This window comes from Sinohyriopsis cumingii, chromosome 7 (genome assembly GCF_028554795.1).
Source record: "Sinohyriopsis cumingii isolate HCF-2022 chromosome 7, ASM2855479v2, whole genome shotgun sequence".
Classification (NCBI taxonomy): domain Eukaryota; kingdom Metazoa; phylum Mollusca; class Bivalvia; order Unionida; family Unionidae; genus Sinohyriopsis; species Sinohyriopsis cumingii.
This window is the reverse complement of record NC_142967.1, coordinates 136,932,101-136,952,178: the sequence shown is the minus strand read 5'-3', so window position 1 is coordinate 136,952,178 and position 20,078 is coordinate 136,932,101. Positions and strand designations below refer to the sequence as shown.

Below are 20,078 nucleotides of genomic sequence, written 5' to 3'. Positions count from 1 at the left end.
GTTGGTGTAAAGTACCCAGGCTGATCTGATGGTTATCCTTAAAATGTGGAATGCTTAGAACTATAGACTGGTCTAGACATCAGATTTTTAAACTGGACTCCAACACAATAAATATGTCATGCATGTAACAAAGAAGACAGGTCAGGTTAGGACAGATTAGATTTCCAGTATTTGGTCAGGAATTTTGATTCAAAAGAAGGAGGATTTTCGTTGACCTGATACTTAGCATGCAGTTGGGCAACGTTACAACCAATGAACAAATTTGCATTTATAAATATTAAAATATGCACATCATCTCATCAAGTCAGTTCTTTCACAGTAATTTGTTGCCTTTCATACTGTCATTATATGTATCACAAAAAGAAAATTTTTTTGCATTTTTTTGTAGATAATTTTCTGCATATTTTTTGTGGTAGTCCTCTTCATTGTTGATATTAACACTCAGGAGATTACTTATCATTATTGGATCTAGGTTTCCTCAAGAGTCAACAGTGGAAAATGTCCTTTCAATGTCTGCTGGAATGTGACATAAGTCAGTACAACTCTGCTGATTCCACCAAGAAGTTTAAGTTTGATGACTGCCTCACAGAACTGCTCAAGATTGGTAGTGTTTGGGTCTGGTGTTGTTTTAATGTCATTAAGATTCTCCACATGAAACACAAACACATTTTACCATCACACCATTTGTTTCTTTATGACTGATTGGCCGACACCTTTGTGGTCACAAAGTTTTCATAAAGACAATAAAATCTGCAAAACAATTATCACTTACTAGTATTAAATATAAAAAATGACACCATTCCTCACAGGCATTATGGATTACAATGGCAGTTAGTGACATGAACTTTAATCTGGTTTACATTCACGTTTACAAATTATTAAATCAAGATCATGCTGTTTATATATCGGTTTTCGTGATGCAGTCATTCGTAGTAGTGTCAAGCGGATATTTTGCCTTAAAATCATGATTGCTGGTTGCATTTTGCAGATGATCAATCAATGACGGTGAATTTATTTGTTAAATTATTATTTCACATCAACTACAAAGTAGTTGCTATGTCAATAGTTTTTTGCCATTTTGCATGAGAACTTTTGTGAATCGGGGAAACTCATTTTGACTGGATCTGAAGAATGATCTGCTCACAGAAACAGGAGATTATGTTTGACTATAACGTTGGTAAATATCGTCTTGGTACTTACAACTTTATCCACATTTGATACAGATTCTGTGAACTGGATTTCAGTGATGCCATATTTGTTGTCATAGTTAATTTACTGTTTAGAGAAGGGGGTTCTGCATGATGCCTTATGTCATTCTTGCCACTGTAATCAAAGTTTACACCATTTTATAAAAATATTGACTAAGGACTTCATATGGAAAAATGTCTTGATTGTAAGGACCAAACATCGTTACAATCTGGCTGATTCCATACCTCCATACTGAAGGAGTCCATTGAGTCTTTCGAGGTGTGCCACTGGTATACTACAGTGATTCTCAAACTGTGTGCCGTGGCACACTAGTGTGCCGCGAGAGATTTGCAGGTGTGCCGTGGGAGTTTTGAAAAATGGTTAAAATTGCTAGCGTTTTGAAACCTTGAATATATCGAAAAATTAAATGGTAAATCAATGTCGCAAAAGTTAAAAAAGTAACATGTATGAAAACGAAAACTCTGTAGGTCTGTCATTCATTGGTTTCTTTTTTACGCGAGACTTGTGCGAGATTTCGGGAGAACTCGATCGCTCTAATTATAATAATAGTGTAATAATAAATACCTGCAGCCGATGCATGTGTGCCGTGAAATTTTTAAGATCTTTTTGGTGTGCCGCAAGACAAAAAAAGTTTAAGAAACACTGGTTTCCTTTTTCCAGTGAGTTGTTCATTTATCATTCACTAAACAAAAACTCTATTAGTAACTGTCATGATAAAGCTAATATTATAAATGATTTTTTAAATTAAAAATAATACAAAGTAAGGACTTTTTCATGAATTTTCCTTTATTATTTAAAAAAAGTAAGCTATTTTTCCAGCCTTACCAAGGTTTAATAAAAAATAAGCACATTTCCAATTTGTAAGGACTGGTAGGAACCATCTATAATACCAGGTAGTCTTTAAAGTCGGCTTTACAGGAAAAGCAAAATGCATATTCGTGTTCATTTAAGCCTGATTGCAAGCAATGAAATTCCCTTTTCCAACCATCATTAAATTTTGTGATATTTCGATTGCTTGGATTTTGAGGTTTTGGAGTTGTTACACTTAGACTTCTTGACAAAACTTTAAACACTGAAGTCGGACCAACACAGCTTTTGCCACTTAAGCTTTTGAGTAATCCAACCATTATCAGTTAACGTCTTTAATCCTGTTCAAATTACTTTTGATCATACATAGTATAGACTCTTATTTATCTTGACAACTGAAACAGAATGTACATTGCAGAGAGAAACAAAGTAATATTATTTATTTGATGCTGATTGAGCTTTTTAGTGACCCAGCCATAATCAGCTAACGTCTTCAATCCGTTAAGAATTACATACATTGAAACATAGTATAATAGTATAATTTTATCCAAATCGACAAACTTCAAACAATGAAGACAGCCGACCATGCCAACAGGATCAAAGAGTGAAATTACATTGTCTTGCCCTGTTTAAGCCAGTGCATTCACGTGATCACAGGCAGTATTACGATAAATATACTACATTGGAACCAAAATAGGAAAAATTGAAACAAAATTGAATTTTTCACGAATAGCTTTGCGCACGTGGTAGATTTAAGTAAGTGAGTGACGGGGGGGGGGGACTCCTAAACTAGGGAGAAAACCCCTTACGGGCGGGAGGTTCACGTATAATGCAGTTTTCAATCTCAAACTTTGATTTGTAAGCTAAAGCTAAACATTTAAGTGCTATTACCACACAAAGAGGTTCATGGTAATGTATCCATTCAAAAATCTCAAGAACGGCAACCTTACAACGTAGAGGCACAAGTAGACAGGCACAACAAATATATTTTACTGGATAAAGCATGCCATATTTCATTTTCACGATAAAAGAAAGAAAATTAAGAAAAGAGAAAGCTATTAAATGGAGGCAAGAAAATGTTTCAGTTGATTTTTATGACATTTTTCAGCAACAGATATAGCTATAATTGACGCCCAACATACTTGGTGTAGGAAAAACCCAGGAAGAACCACCAAGCTACAGGAAGCTACTGGCAGACTTTCTCGCATACCCACGTTGGTCGAGCCAAGAATGGAACCCACAGCGGTGAGATGTGCGATTGATCTGTAAAGGTCAGCGCCTTTGACCAATTGGCCACCGCTCCCTCCCCCATGAAAGAAAGATAAAAACAACAAGCTGGAGATCATTTCTTTTTGTAGGAAAACTGAACACGCAAGAAATAATTACACAAAGAGAATCACTCCACTCGCCTGCTATTATAATTGTTCAATTCAGTCGCAGAATCATTTTCAAGTGAACCGCTCCGGGGTCTGGTGGGCAGAGCGTCAGCCTCGGATGCGTTAGATAGTGGGTTCGATCCCCGGCCGAGTTATACCAAAGACTTAGAAAAATGGTACTAACAGCTGCTTCGCTTGGCGCTCAGCGTTAAGAGGTTAGTGTTAGGACTGGTCGGCCTGGTGTCAGGATAATGTGACTGGGTGGGACATCATGCTACATGTCTGTGGCATGATGCCCCTGTGTTAGACATCACTATAAACTGCCACACTGCAGACATCGTAGCGATACGACTAAAAACTTGTTAAAGCTACGTTAAAAATGCAAATCACACACGCACACACACATTTTCAAGTGCAAACATGTAGTAGTTAAAGACAATAGCATTTGCAGCTATAAGGCATGATAATTACACGCACATGGACTTGATGCATTTTGTCTTTGTCGCCATTTTCTGTCGTCTAATCTCATTATCCAGCTGTGTATGTGTAACCTGTATTTGTATCTGAATCTGAATGTATACAATGCAGGCAATTTACGGCATAAATTTGCACCGGAAGAGAGAGCTAACTAGAAAGATAGCAGTATTGTTCAAGAGCTTTTTGTGACGAAGATGATTCCAGTCCACAATAGTTTTTACGAAGAAAGAATTTGTAAACTGTTCTGTTCTATATTGCTCAACGTCGAAACATCTACTGTTATTTGATATTTGTAATCATTGCCCAGGTTATATGGCCATACCCTGACAACCAAATAACTTAGTTTTATGGGGAAATGAATGGACTTAGTACGGTCCATCCATCCATCACACTTACTTTGTTAGCAAGATATCTCGAAAATCTATTGAGCAATAGCAGAGGACATTATTGAGAGACACCGAGTGGGTTCAGAGACCTGATGAGGTTTTCATGACTTGTGAACTTAGTTTCAGGATCACAAAGCTATCCTTGGTGTTAAACGTACGACATCAACTTGTTAGCGAGGTATATTCAATATGGTTTTACCAAAATGGACCACATTTAATATCCAAATACCCTAATGCTTTAAGAGGAGGGATACCATTATTTATCTTTTGATGACATTGACCGAACTTTCAATGTCACAGAGTGACATCCTGTTTGTTGGGAGGGGGGCTCATGCTCATGCTGACCTTGTAAGCAATATATTTAAAGGCCTTTGAACTAACATAGTTCTAATTTGATATTTAGAATTTAAATGCCATTAGTAGGAACCCTGATTATGTTGTATGGTCGATTCGAGCGTCAGACTCGTGATTTGATGATCGCGAGTTTGATACCTGCCCAAGCCAGCCCAGGTTGGCTGCCTTGATGTGTTGTTGGGGAAGGCATATGGCACCAGGCACATATGGCCAATAATTTGTTAAAAGTGTTGTTAAAATCCACCACCAACAATAACTAATTAGGGTGTGGTGACTAACCAAATTAAATCGCAGGGGAATATTTAGTGTTGAATGAAGGAATCAGTTGTAAGATATCTTCTACATGGTTTGACCAAACTGAACTACAAGGCAGATTCCTTAGGGGCCCCAAGATCTTTTGTGACCTTCAGCATTTTTTCAAGGATACAAGATGACATTCTGTGTGTGGTTTTATGCATAGTTTAAATGTATTTCGTTTGTTTCCAAAAAGCCATAATTATTATAATTTACTGTCATTAACGTTAGTATGATAAAAACAAAACAAAACGGTGCAATAAAAAGATGATCTGAATATGTTTTGTTTCAAGACTTTAAGACATTTTACATGCATATATAAAATAGATACGATAAAGAAATCTCTTCAACGGTTCTTTTGTCAGTGACCAGCAATGAACTCATGGGTCAGTTATGGTTCTAGAAAATATCCCATTGCCTGGAAAGTGTACCTTCTAATTCGTATGAATTTTTATCAAACGAACACAAAACATGTATATCTGTTTGAACGTCTGCCTGCAAATCTATCAATCTATCCGCTAGATTTGAAAGGTTTGCAAGATACATGCGTGTTTACCGTTCATTCGTTGAACCAATGCCACTTTGAGTATCTTGTTAAAATGATCCCTTTTTCGGTCAGCCATCGTTATCAACAAGATGTACGTACGAGTAATAATGCCGTGTTATCAGTCTTGCACTGAGCATAACGTAATTGCCGGGTAACAAGTCAATACCGCTCAAGTATTTGCTACTTGTTTCGTTCTTTCTTTAAAACGCCAATGCCACCGTTACGTGCAAAAAATCGTATATGCCAAGTCATCAGAATAATACTGAATCTTGAAACATATTGGTCCTAAACTTCGCTGGGTTCCATTAAAACCAGATAATACCGACTTTTCATCACATTATGAGCTATGTAATTTTTCCCTTGAACTGACTTATCCTGATATTTTCAACAAGTGTACAAGTTGATCTGATGCTGATCGGCAACAACCATGGGTGAGCTGATTTCATTCGAAAGCTGGCACACAAGATTTGATGACGTCACCGTTGCAAACATAAGAAGCTTACGTCACGCTATGTCGGATTGTCTTCAGTCCAAGTTCGCCCTGCAGTGTATAATTCTAGCGCCCCAGATGATCACCAATATTCACCCGAGCCTTATACTTATCTAATGCACGTTTTTTCTTTTCAGATCCGCTTAAAAATCGAGTCTGCTTCTCTTCATTTCTTTTCGAATTAATGTGTGCACCATGTGCGAATGTTATTGGATTGGTCACGAACGGAATTTGCCGAATGTATCACAGCACTATTTTAGGTTCACTTCGAAAGAGATCGGAATTTCGTGCGTTTTTGTTGACTAAATTAAGGTGTGGTAACCTCTTAACTCTAAACCGAATATTTTAACTAAGTTTAAATATAACATCATGATTATTTCAAAGAACGGTTTATGTTAGATAGCTTTCTTAACAAAAAATAATTTCCTTCCTTCTAAACTTTAGTTAGACTGGAAGAATGTTGAAATTTACGATAAACGGCGGTATACGGGCTTTAAAATACTTCTGTTTTGTACATGCACAATGCTTTTATAGCTGGTGTGAGTAACTATTTTTAAAATATAATTTTTAGGAAAAAAAAGGAGACAGATACAATGCTTGGCGATTATATTCAGCAATTCATGAGTGGCAAAAATCGAGCGGTATTGACATCGCACAAAATGAGTTCTTTTATTTTAGACAACAACGAATTATTAGACATATTCACTTTGTTCTTGTGTTTTTCTAGTTATTAGCTTTACTGGACAAATACGACCATCACAATGGTCAACTGAAAATGATTATGTCTACTCCTCCTAGACGGCTGGCCATATTGAACACTGTGCGTTCACCATATGACTTCTTATAATAGGTCAAATTGATCCTAAATAGAAATTATGTTCATCTGACATCCAGTATGTCCACCATACACATCTTGATATTGTTACTCCTTCAAAACGGAAGTTATATCAAAACTGTTTTCGCCAGAAGACTTATCATAATGTCTTCTTCGTCCTAAATCATAATGGCGCCGATCTAACGTCCAGTATGGCCACCATGGTGGTCAGCTTGTAAATCTTGCTACTCCTTTCAAATGGAAAGTCATTTGGTATTAAGTTTTCATCAGACGAGTTCATATGATGTTGTCTACTTGGTCATAAATGAAAATGATGCAAACTGGGTCTTCAAATATGGCCATCATGTTCTTATCTCTGTTCCTAACAAATGCATGGTTATATCAATTTGGAGTTTTCACAAAAAGACTTATAATGATGTCTACTTGGTCCTTTATGAAAATGGTACCAATCTAACATCCAGTACGTCCACCACAGGAACTAATTTGAAAATCGTGTTGTCGCTGAAGAATATTAGAGACGGTGTCAATATTCCAAAGTTAAAAGGAGCAAATGTTTTTATCCTGAATGTCTGGAAATTCTTTCGCTCAGTAGCGTCAGTCCCTTTGAGGGACTCCTGTAAAATCTCCGCGAGATATAATTTTTCCCATTCTCGCTGTTTCATTATCTAAAAATAAAACAAAAGCGTTGTTCGAGGTGTCTTTGAAAGGCGAAATAATACAATGTACCAGCCGTATATAGTAAAGACATGAACATTGGATGGAGGGTCTTAAGTAGGACTTGACAACGCAGGTAGCGCTCTCGTTTCTCGCTAAACGCCACTGCCACTACATGCTTATTTCTGTACTTTTTATTATTTCATTAACGGAAAATGAATACAATTCATTCTTAAGTCAATAAACGTATCAGTTTTATGTTGACTTATCCTCTTGTTTTCGACGAAGTTTAGCCCAAAATGACATATAAGAACTCTAAACGAGGCTGACCTTTGCGCTGAAATTGCGTGCTTGCGGTAGCGTTGATTTACCAACGCCATCTAGGCAAAGTTTGACGCAAACAGTCGGTCCTAATGCATGTGACATTTTCCAGCGTAGGGTGTTCCGAATGGCGAACGGTGTGACGTCGTATTAAGAATTGCCGCCGTTGCAGACAGTCTGAGTAAATCCCAGTTACGTTCAAGTAGTACCTGCTACCTGATATAACGAACGTGACCGTAACAGAGTTCATGTGGTCAATAGTTCCTTACTAAGTTATCTGACCGAATTCAGTAAATACAGGATGGGGAGGGGGAAGATGTGGGCTGTTTAAAGGCTATACTTGAGGCCTGACGTCCAATGCAACAAAAGGGTCCATGATGAGGTACCTTCTCAAAGCAAAGGGGGGGGGGGGAGCGCACACCTGCTACACTCACGATCTAACTCTGCCACTGCAAAGATACTTCTATTTTAAAATTACTCCCCCCCCCCAAGAAAACAACAATACAAACAACAAATAAATAAGAAACAGAAACCCCAACTCCAGCCCCCCAAACCCAAACAAAAACAAACAATCGAATGCTATATACATGTACTTTATTGTTTCATAATTCTCAATAGTCATTGATGCAGTATGGGAGACAATTTTTTAAAATCATGAAAAGTATCGACATTATATTATGAAGGCATTTCACCAGCGGTAGGTGAATGTAGCTTGTTTACATTCCCCTGATAACTAAATTATTCGATTGTCAGGTATGGACGTATAACTAGGGCAAAGATTACACAAGCATGTTATACATACATAGCTGGATAAAGATATTAGACAATAGCAATGGCGGCTTCAGGAGAGGAAAGGGTAGTTGTGGTAGCAATGGACGGCAGTCCATACGCCGATTATGCATTTGAATGTGAGTACTTGCGTATTTTATGAAACCTTACTAATGGAAAAGTATATGGTATGATAATTAGTGATAAGGAAGAATGGGGGGGGGGGTGCATTTAAATATTTGTTGGGTTTTAAGAGTCTTACTTTGGGAGAAATATTTGTATTAGCATGGAGATCGATCTTTCTCTTTAACGCAGCAATGTCGTTGTCAATCAAATTATTAAACGTTTATATTTTTTTTTTTTTTTTTGCTACTCATACATTTGAAGTTTTTCTCCCTAAATGTTTACCAGTTAAAGAACAACACTTAAATCAGTTTCTAGATTTGCCGTCAATCTCAATGTAGAACCACGTCGTCAACTACGGAAAACAGTAGCGATTACTACGCACAAACCAGGATGTTAAAACGATGTTGAATTGGTCCCGGTTTATACATGGCACATCTTTTTGCTTGACATCTTGTTATGGTTCATATGCCCCGAATGGTCATTATACTATGTATTTTTGCCAGCTGACTTCAAATGATCATGATGCCCCAGACTGACGAATAGTCTAAGGTACTGGCCTTTATAGATCACTCGCATTTCATCTGTCCGCGTGGGTTCGAGTCTCGGCTCGGCCAACAAGAGTATGCGAGAAAGCTAGTCATTCATACGCAAGAGACGCTATATATGGCGGACAGTATAAATGGTGGAGGAAGAATCCTGGAAAACCCCTTTAAGAATCACCGACCCGCGGGATGCTACTGACAAGCTTTCTCACATATTAACATTGGCCTAGCCTGAGACTCGAACCTACGCAGACAGGGGTGAGATGGAAGTCATCTGTAAAGGCCACCCGAAGCTCCTCCAATATGTCTACCACTTCAGTTAATTAAAAATATTGTTATTGCTGAACTCATTATTTATAAGGAAAGAATGATCTTGACTTGAATTTCTGGAATATTTTCCCTCCCAACTGGGACTTTTGTTTAGGGAAGTTTTAAACATTTTTACCTATTTTTAATTACAATAATGTAATTTATATAATTTTCTGGTTTAATTATTTACAAAGAATAGTTTCTGCTGCAGTCATTTGAAGTAATAGGGCTCACGACATGGTGTAATGACGACAACGGGCAAAGAATTCCTTAATTTACAATCGCTGGTACAACCTGAATTGACATTCGACAAATATACAGCTACAAGCAAATCTGTAGCCTAATTGGTTAGTCATTAACGTCATGTACACAGCAGTGACATCGTTCCCATAACAGCAAGTTTGCAAACTTCGTCCTGAACTGCAATGATTAGCTGATAGCTTCACATCAGCGCAGTGCATCGTATGTACAAAGTACAGAAATACTGAATTTCATTAAAGATGGGGAATGATAGCCATCTGTGGTCTCTCAAGCACCGGAAGTGTGACTCAATACCATCGAAAATTTCAAATGGAAGAAGCGGTTATCCAAAAATCGGGTCGGAAAGAAAAAAATCAGAAATCATCGAATCGCAAACCGGTTGTCGCATGCTCGAGGCCTAGTAAATACCGTAAAAGTTGCAGACTGAAACCTTGTTTGGAGGTACCTATGACGAAAATATTTCCCCATCATAAGGGACAGATAATGTCTTAATTCGTACTCTACGGAGATTCAAAGCCAGGTCCGCGGGTAAACGGCACCAATCGCCTTGCTTGCACACACCAGTCCATCATATTCCTTATAAAATGTATCTTGAAATTCAGAAGGCGTATGCTTATCACGGACAGAACGAATTCAGTTCCAGGCTGAGGACTTTCCACAAGAACAACCCCTTTCGAGTGTAACGTATTTACTGGTTTATAAAACCGTGTCAACTGCAACTTTCACAGAACTAGATCTGCCGTCGCATGGTGCTCCTGCAGATCTGGGTCTGTACATTTTGTTAGGAGTAATTAGTAGAACAAATAAGATAGACCTGATCTGCAGGTGCATTATGCCACGGCAGATCAGGATCAATGTTGTTGGCAGTTTGACTCGACTTATAAGCTAGTATATAGGATTCTTATTAATTAAACGTTCGGACATTTATTTCAATATGTATGCAAATGTAAGTCATTTAAGTGAACACGACGGAATTAAGGCCAAAAATTGGGTGTAACTAGATATTTCAGTTGGAAACTTTAATTTGTATGCGGTTTGACTGTGTATGCGTCCAATGCGAACGGAAATTATCAAGGGGGGGGGGGGGCTGGTAAACGGAATGAACTGGGAGCGGTATATACACATCCCCATATTTTCCTTTTCTTGCAACATGAGGGGTCGTCCATTAATTATGTCAACAAAATGGGGGGGGGGGGGGGAAGGGGGTGTGAAGAAGTTTGACAATTGTTGACATAGGGGAGGGGGGAAGTTCAAAATAAATTGACGTCAACAGTGTTATTTTTTTACAATAAATTTAATAAATCAAAAAATAGGAAATTAGTCGGTGCGTTGGTATGGCACACACTCGCTCGCCCGTCAACAGCCCACCAGTTTAATGCTAAACCGGCTGAGCTCTTGCCAAGGAAGTCATAGTCTTGCATCATCATATTTTGTTTTTATTTGCAAAATTTTCACCTCTATGTTACTTCACAAGATATGTTGAAGAAGCATGTTCAACAGCATATGTTGAAGAAGCATGTTCAACAGCACCGACAACGCGATCTTGGGCCTAGGCGATTACCACATGCTCCTGAACCGCAAAGAATTCGGCCAATACGAGTGGCTGCCAAAAGACAGAGAGAGCTGATGGCAATTATTGCTCATGGAGAGATGTTAAGCGCAGAATGGTTAGATGAAGATGATGTTGACTTGTCGGGTGTATCGGTTCCACAAGAAATTAATCAATCAGCCACTATGCCCATTATAACAACTGAGGAACATCTGGCTTCCCCATGGGAAGATGATAGAAGCTAGAATATAAACTCTCGATTTTTTCATGAATTCAAAGTGCTATAGTCACTTTGAAATCTGTTAAACAAGTTTAAAAAAATGTATTAAAATTTATTTGTAGACCTTTTAATTTCCATAATTCTATTCTTAGCATAAAAGCCAGCCGTATAAATATTGTTAGTTTGTGGGGTGGGTGGGTAAAATTTTATTAGGGGTGATCACTGAAAGTTTGACAGTTGTTGACAAGGGGGGGGGGAGGGGGAGTAAAAAAGTGCCTAAAAATTGTTGACATAATTAATGTACGTCCCCTGAGAAGATGACTGTAATATGTGTCACATATTGCTACTGATGCATAGTCACTAAATCTGTGTAAGGTATTAACCTAACCTATAAAAATACCAACGCAAACAAATAAACAAAAAACCATATTATGAATTAAAAAAATAGTTGCTTAAATACTAGAAGGTCTGCCACATTGCTTCTCGCAGTAGAATTGTTGACGTTGGGGACCAGTAGTGCGACTTTTTATATCAATATTTATCCGCAAGAAATGCATGGTAGGACTGTTTTCAAATAAAAGACAGAACTCGCGGACCCTGTCTATCCATAAACAGTAGATTCGCCAGGATTCTCCAGTTTCTTTGACCTTCGGGGTAACCTGACCTCATCACGTGAGCCATAAGAGTACTGGATATAAACTTGAAGACATATTGTACAATACACTTAAAATATTTAATTTTGAATCAAGATACAATGAGAAACAAATGAAGGTTGAATAAAAATAAATAATGCAAGAAATTATGATGTGTGTAGATACTAATCGATTATGGCAGTTGCCTGGCAGAAAATACTATATTAGTTATATCAACAACACAAAGATAGGGTTGGAACTTTATACTTTAGCATACAATGATCTAAACACAACGCCCGTTTGTTTTTCTTTTCAAAAACAGGGTATATGAAAAACATTCACAGAGACAAGGACTTCGTCATACTTGTCAACACGGTCGAGATGCAGTCGTACACTACGTTTCGTAAGTATATACATGTACAGTACGTAAGTATATACATGTCCAGTAAATAGCACACCGTTGATCTATATGGTCCTTGTTTATCTGCATTATCAGATACACATTTTGTATCACTGGAGCGCGTTGATTCAAACTACAATTTAGCATTATCTTTTGGAAGCCTTCAGGGTAGTTCGGAGAGATAAAGTTCTACTATATATAGATTGTTTATCTGTTGTATAAAGCCCCACTGCTGTCGTTAGATGCAAAAAGTCGTAAATGCCTAATCACCAGAATAATACTGAATCTTGAAAGATATTGGTCCTACATCGTTGGGTCACATTAAAGCCAGATAATATCAACCGTTCATCACAGCATGAGCCATGCAATTTCTGTGGTTTTTCCTGGGGTTTTCCCCAGGTTCTTCCTCCACAATTAATACTGGCCGCCATGCATAGCCTATCGTGTGCTCAAAAATGGCGTTAAACCCCACAACAACAAAATCTCCCTTGAAATTGAGAATCACGCGCATTTTTCATGTGTACGAATGATTTCGATGATAATTGGCGACATCTGTTAGTGAACCGATTTCAGTCGAAAACTGCAACACAATATTTGATGACGTCACCGTTTTAAAAACGCTAACACCATGCAAGTCACTGTTTTAAAGATAAGCTAATTCCGCTCTAGGTCAGATTGTCGTCAGCCCAAGTTCTGCTTCATTGTATAATCCAGCGCTCCAGACGATCACCACCAATTTTTACCCGAGTCTCATTTTTATCTAATGCATGTTTTTCTTCTCAGATATGCTTTATAAAAGCGGGTAAGCCGCTCTTGATTCGATGTGTGCGCCACGTGCGAATATTGTTGCTTTTAGATTGGTCACTAACGGAATTTTGTCGAAAGTATCACATCACTACTTTAGGAGCACTCTGGAAAAAGATGAGCGACGTCGTTGACTGAATTAAGGTGTGGCACCTCTTAATTCTAAACTGAATATTTGAACGTCGTTTAGACCTAACATATTGATTATTTCAAAGAACGGTTTATGTCAAATCATTTCCTTCCCTCCAACCTTTAGTTAGATTGGAAGAATAGTGAAATTTATGATAAACGGTGGAATTGGGGCTATAAGTAAAACTCGGAGTGTGAAAATTTTCAGTAATTAATAAATAAATAAAAACAGATAAAATAAACAAAAGATTAAAATATGAAAGAAGAAAAATGAATTGATAATTTAATTTGCTATATAAATTTCTATATCGTTGACAATATAAACAGACTTAAAATTGTTTTGGACGTGTCAGCATAGCAGACGACAAGGCTAATATTCATCTACTTTTGCAGGTATGAGCCCTAACAGATATCTAAAGCTTCATGTATCGCAATCGATCAAAACGTAAACCAGACTGATTCATTCTAGTCTGATTTGAACATCTGTTATTAATGTACCTTTGAAGTCCAGGAAGTGAATGAAAATGACTAAGCGAAGTTAAGTCTTTTTTAGAGACGCACATCTAAAGTAAGGCCAAGCTTTATGCTCTATGACTCATATTACACCCATCAAACATGCACCAAAATAAAAGGAACTAAAAGTTCTTTGAACTTACCTAATATATGCAATATATATATATATATATATATATATATATATATATATATATATATATATATATATATATATATATATATATATATATTTGTAAATAGCCAGTATAACCAGTGAGGAAAACCGGGGAAATTATTTTTCTTTAAAATTCTAACCCCATGTAAAAGACGAAACTGTTGAGCGCTACTATACTGGTACATTATGGAGACAACATTGGGGTTCGAATCCGGTTTGCACTCTTCATTCGGTAGAGTTTTGTCCAGATTAACTGCTTACATAAACTCCCCGTGACTTCGAATCAAAATATGCAACACTAATAAAAAAAATCTCCGATCAGAAATTCAAACACTGTAATTGCATAAAAAAGAAATGTACACAATACAAAGAGATCATTATGCAATAATTAAAATTTCTATGACTCAGCTGTTTTTTATGCTATGAGACTGACTGTCAACGGTCACGTGATACTGATCTGGACTTCAACATATTGGTACATTCTGTAGACTACATTATGGGGGGCTTCACATATACGTAGAGAGTGGTGGGTATAAGATGAAGTTGTCTACATTTGTAACATACACACTGGAGAGAATGTTGGTATACGTCTATGTTACTTTCATGTACAGTGGCTGAAATTTCTTTGGATATTGTAGTTGTGGAAATTGTACACAATCTAAGCACACTGCTAACTAAAATGACTGCTCCATTGTGCTAAAAATATTAGCCTGAATTAGTCTAAAGTGCAGTACCTTTAACAGTTATTAAAACAGAGCACATGAATTTGCCAGACTATACCATATCAGCTGCTGAAAGTGCAATGAATGCGTTAACAAATATATAGAATGTAAAAAGAAGTTGTCGGCTCTTTTTGACAATTTACCTTTGAAGTCTAGGAAGTGAAAATGACTAAGCGAAGCTTTTTTTTTTTTTTTTTTTTTTTTAAGAGCTGCACATCTAAAAGAGTTATGCTCTATAACTCATATTACACCCATCAATCATGCACCAAAATAAAAGGAACTAAAAGTTCTTTGAACTTACCTAATATATACAAGGTCTTTTATAAATAGCCAGTATAACCAGTGAGGAAAACCGGGGAAATTATTTTTCTTTAAAATTCTAACCCCATGTAAAAAAAGCGTTACCATATTGGTACATTCTGGAGACTACATTAGGGTTGGAGTCCGGTAAAGTTCTGTCCGGATTAACTGCTTACATCAACCTCCCCGTGACTTCGGATCAAAATATGCAACACTAATAAAAATATCAGATCAGAAATCCAAACACTGTAATTGCACAGTTCGTTCCAGTACTCCAGCGCACAACTGTATAATCAAACAAAGCATATCGTAAGCTATGCAAGTAGCTTTATCTTTGTAAATAGCGTCAGTTTTGCTTAGAATCCAATCATCTGTTCTTATTTATGGTTATGGTCTTATGACATAAGAGCAGCGGATGAATTTCCGAAAATTGACACAAGCGGCAAAACCTGTCGCCCAAACAGCGACAAGAAGATGACGATGGCTTGGGCATGCGTGTCGAATGCCACTGGACGCGCTACCCAGAATATCCGTGGCGTTCTCTCTTTGAACCCTTTACATGCCATCTAAGGCACAAAGAGGAATCAATGAAAGCGTGAACGTGACGGTGTACAAGCTTTGACTAGAGTTATCAGGCTTGTGTTCTGATTCTGCGCGAATTAGGTGCTCTGGTATCATGTGAAGAGGCGCGTGAAAGAAAACCACGGGCCACCTTAAATCAAATGTTTTATCCAGGGTATCCGTTGATTGAATGTCAGAAAGAAGGAAAATTTGAATTATATTGTTGTTATGGGGTTTAACGCCGTTTTTCAGTGCAGGATAGGCTATACATTTCGGCTAGAATATTGGTGGAGGAAGAAACCGGCAATCCCTTGAAAGAACCATCTATGGACGGTAAGCTACTGGCAAGCTTTCTCAAGCACACAGTGATTGGAATTATAACAATTGAGTACTTACCGAAGTTTGAAATTTACATAATCTCTCAAAACTAAATTAAAGGTCTTAACCGATGGCTTCAAAGTGTTATTACGATGAAAACAAATGTAAGCATAGTTTCACTCACTACATTTGAAAGACATTTTTAGATAAGCAAAGATGGGATATTAACGTAGATACTTTTCTTTAGCCATTATTTAAGGCGGAAGCATGAACCACCTATTTAATTTGCAATAAGGCAGAATATATTATGTTATAATGCTGTCCTTCCGTCCGTCGGTACCAATTTGGTTTCCGCATAATTAATCGAGTTGTCTTCGCTCGACGCTTACCAAATTCTTTGGATGGCATACACTTGCTGTAAGAAAAAGTCTACTAGTTTCCGGCAAAACACTCAAACGTTAAGGTGACTGAGACTGAAAGAATAAAAAGGCTTCCGCATAATATCTAGAGTTGTCCACCGTCTAGAGTTATCAAACTTTGTGGAATGTTTGCTCATTGGACCAGGATGAACCCTATCAATAATGACCTAAAACAAAATCAAAGATCAAGGTCACCGTGACTGAAGACGTAAAATGGTTTCTGCTAAATAACACGAGTTCTACATCCCTTATCTGGAGCAAACGTTTTTTGATTAACTTGCACACGTGATAGTGTAGAAACCTAACGACTGTTAGGGGTCATAGGTCAAGGTCATCGTGACTGAAAAAGAGAAATCGTTTTCACACTATAAATCGAGTTCTCCGTCATCTTCAGTTCTTAGGCTTTGTGGATAGCTTACAATTGGGTTAAAGAAGCATCCTACTGATTTTGGGGTCAATATGACACAGGTTAAGGTCACTCCGAAGGAAGAAGTAAAACAATTTCAGGACAATAACATTAGTTCGTTCTACATTTTATACCTAGACAAAAACGTGAGTGGCTTTCACATATGGTAAGAAAGAAGCATATGTATATTGGGGTCAAACGCTCAAGGTCAGTGTGACTGAAAAAAGACAAATGGTTTTACATAATAACTTTAGTTCTAGACCACGTCATTTGGCCTAAAGATTGTGAGGGATTGCACTTACGCTATGGACGAGTCCTATTGATTTTGGGCTCAAAGGCTAAGGTCATTGCGCAAAATAACCTTTATTCTATGGTAAGTTACTTGATAAAAAGGTGTGGATGGCTTTCATTTACGGTAATAAAGAAACCTATATATTCTAGGGTGAAAAGGTCAAATGTCAGGGTTATACTAAGTGTAATAAATAATGATTGATTCTGCACATTTCATTTAATGTGTTAAATGCCTACACAGGGGACTATTAAACACACGGAGGATGTATAATGCGATGTTTACGGTACTCTTGTTAAAGTTGACTTTCGTGCCTTTTACCTTCAAACAGGGCTTTAACACCCATTCTCTTTCCTCCCGCGCCTTTTACCTTTAAATATATTTGTAGGCGGAAATAGTTTTACTAAAATGTTGATGAAATTTATAAAAGGTTCCAAAAAGGTCTTTACACGCAGATATTATATTTTTTACTGTATACGAGCATAGCCGTATATAGGGAATTATTTGTTGTACATTGTATGCATTTCCTTTCAAACGTCATTCATAGGTCCGTTATTTTTCAAAGTATGGTCCGACGTCGTGGGAAACTCAATCGGAAACATTGTCTTGTTGCAATACTTAATTGTGCTGATGTAGCTGCATTTGCTACTTAATGGCACGATGTCATAGTGTACGATTTGAGCTTGTACATGTGTGTGTGTGTGTGTGTGTGTGTGTGTGTGACGGCAAATAAATCTTTTAAACACTCACGCGCTCTTTTTCCACTGTACATGTGTATTAGCTAGTTAGGAACCATCGTAGCAAAATTGATATAACTTCAAGATTGATTGCCCAGATAAAATAAATCGCCGATGTCTCTGAATTATACTAAAACGCTTAACTGTGCATTATTTGTTGAACACGGTCATGGACGAATGTCGTACAGGACATAAGCGACAGCATCCAGGACATAAGCGACAGAGAGAATAGAACACGTACATAGGTCGTTATGTTTGTTGACTGCCAGTCTGCACACGGTTTTGTTTTGTTTTATTAATTTTAATGGTATGTGTAGCACGTTATTGAATATATCACGCAGGATGCATGAATACAGAAGTAGTTCCCATTTGGTATTAAGAACAGAGAGCTTCTTTTTTTTCTTTTCTTCGCCTCATGATAAGATTGTAACCAATCAAAATGCTTATTACAAAATTGTAATTATATGATTATCATGTACATTTTTGTTATTTCCTTAGTCAAAATTTGTGTAATGCAGTTATTGTGCTTAATAGATGGTGGACATTTTCTTTTATTTTCCTTTCTAATTTGATTACAGCTATGGGGATGGGCGACACAAGCGCGTTCACTCAAATGCTGGAGGAGGAACTAATACATGCTGAAAAGTACCTTCATACTCTAACAGAGAAGATGAAAAGTAGTGGCGTGAGTTAAATTTTTGTTCGTGGATTTTTTTTTTTTTTTTTACATAAACATAAATGAAAGAGAAGGAGAAAGTGATACTATTTAAAATTTGTCGAGGTCTGACTACAGGTAAAAATAAAATCTTTGGAAGTGATGCTATTGGTCATTTCATAACTCATGTCAAGTCCCATCCTTTAAGATACGCATTATTTTTATTTCTTACTATGAACGAAATCTTGTAGCTTTGAATACGTATTTTTGTTTTAATGGAGAGTCGTACTGGTTGGCTTCCATATTTACTGTCTAATTCTAAAATGTCATCTCGTCAATCTGTTGATGACATTTTAGAGTTGGTGGTAAAAATAACTTTTCATATGATGTTTGACAGATCTTAAAGCTGTAGATATTCTATGGGTATTCAATATTGAATTGCAATTTCACTGAGCTAGTATGGACCGAAATCTTGGTCAGTTTGAATGTTAACTACTTAAAAACTATTTTCCTTTCTTCTGTTACTAATACTACTGTTGATGTTATTGTAGTTGCTATTATTATTATTATTATTAGCTACATGGGAAGGTTCGACAGGTTCGCGGCCGTGCACGTGAGGAAATTCTTCGCGTGGCAGAAGAAGAGGGGGCAAAGATGATAGTCACGGGAACCAGAGGGATGGGGAAAGTGCGTCGGACATTTCTGGGGAGTGTTAGTGACCATATTCTTCACCATTCGCACGTGCCCGTAGTGGTTTGCAGACATAAGGACGATCACCAACATCACCATCATTAAGTAGTGTGTGTTCCTTTAGTTACTGTAAGGCCTAATGCCTCTTTCTGTCACATGTATCTGTTTGGTTTCTTATACGTAATTATAGTCTATGAAGAAAGAAAAAACTGACCCATTTCACCAAAACAAACATTAAATGTATTTAAATCGAAATACGTTGATTACAACGCTAAATTGTTTTCGTTACTAAGGACTGACACGTGAATTTTGATTATTAAAATGATACTTAAGAAAAGAAAAAATATCAATTTATACATATACCTGAGAGGAAATGATGATTTGTTTGTCTGAAATAAAATTTGATCCAGTCTACCAAGGGTTGTTTACGCCTCTTCAATCATGATTGTAGTTCATAAACTGAGGTCTTGTTTCGGAATATGAAAAGTTTACATACAAGAAATTGTTACCTTGTCATATTTCGGACAAAAAAGCATTTTTTTTGAGAACAAGTCTGGTGGCTTTTGTTTTGAGATTTTTAAATAACCGTCTTGATAAATATCGTTTATTCACGACGACTGAACTATGTCATGACAGCGACTCTTGATTTAAAAAGAAAATCAATAGTAAGAGATTTCTGTCTGTTTATGCCTTTGTTTATCTCTGTACACACACACACACACACACACACACACACACACACACACAAGCGCTGCGTGCGTAGGCAAGCACCAACGCGCACATAAGAGCAAAAAACACCGCTCCCATATTGCTTTCTCATC

General features: G+C 37.2%; 1 protein-coding gene across 1 annotated transcript; it reads left to right on the top strand.

Moving 5' to 3' along the window:
• Window positions 1–8,503: 8,503 nt before the first annotated feature.
• On the top strand, window positions 8,504–19,675 carry LOC149796214 (uncharacterized). The gene is made up of 4 exons (XM_089966170.1): window positions 8,504–8,658; window positions 12,480–12,560; window positions 18,491–18,597; window positions 19,144–19,675. The coding sequence occupies exons 1-4, from the start codon at window positions 8,583–8,585 to the stop codon at window positions 19,360–19,362; spliced, it is 483 nt and encodes a 160-aa protein (XP_089822296.1). The 5' UTR covers window positions 8,504–8,582; the 3' UTR covers window positions 19,363–19,675.
• The last annotated feature ends 403 nt before the right edge of the window (window positions 19,676–20,078 follow it).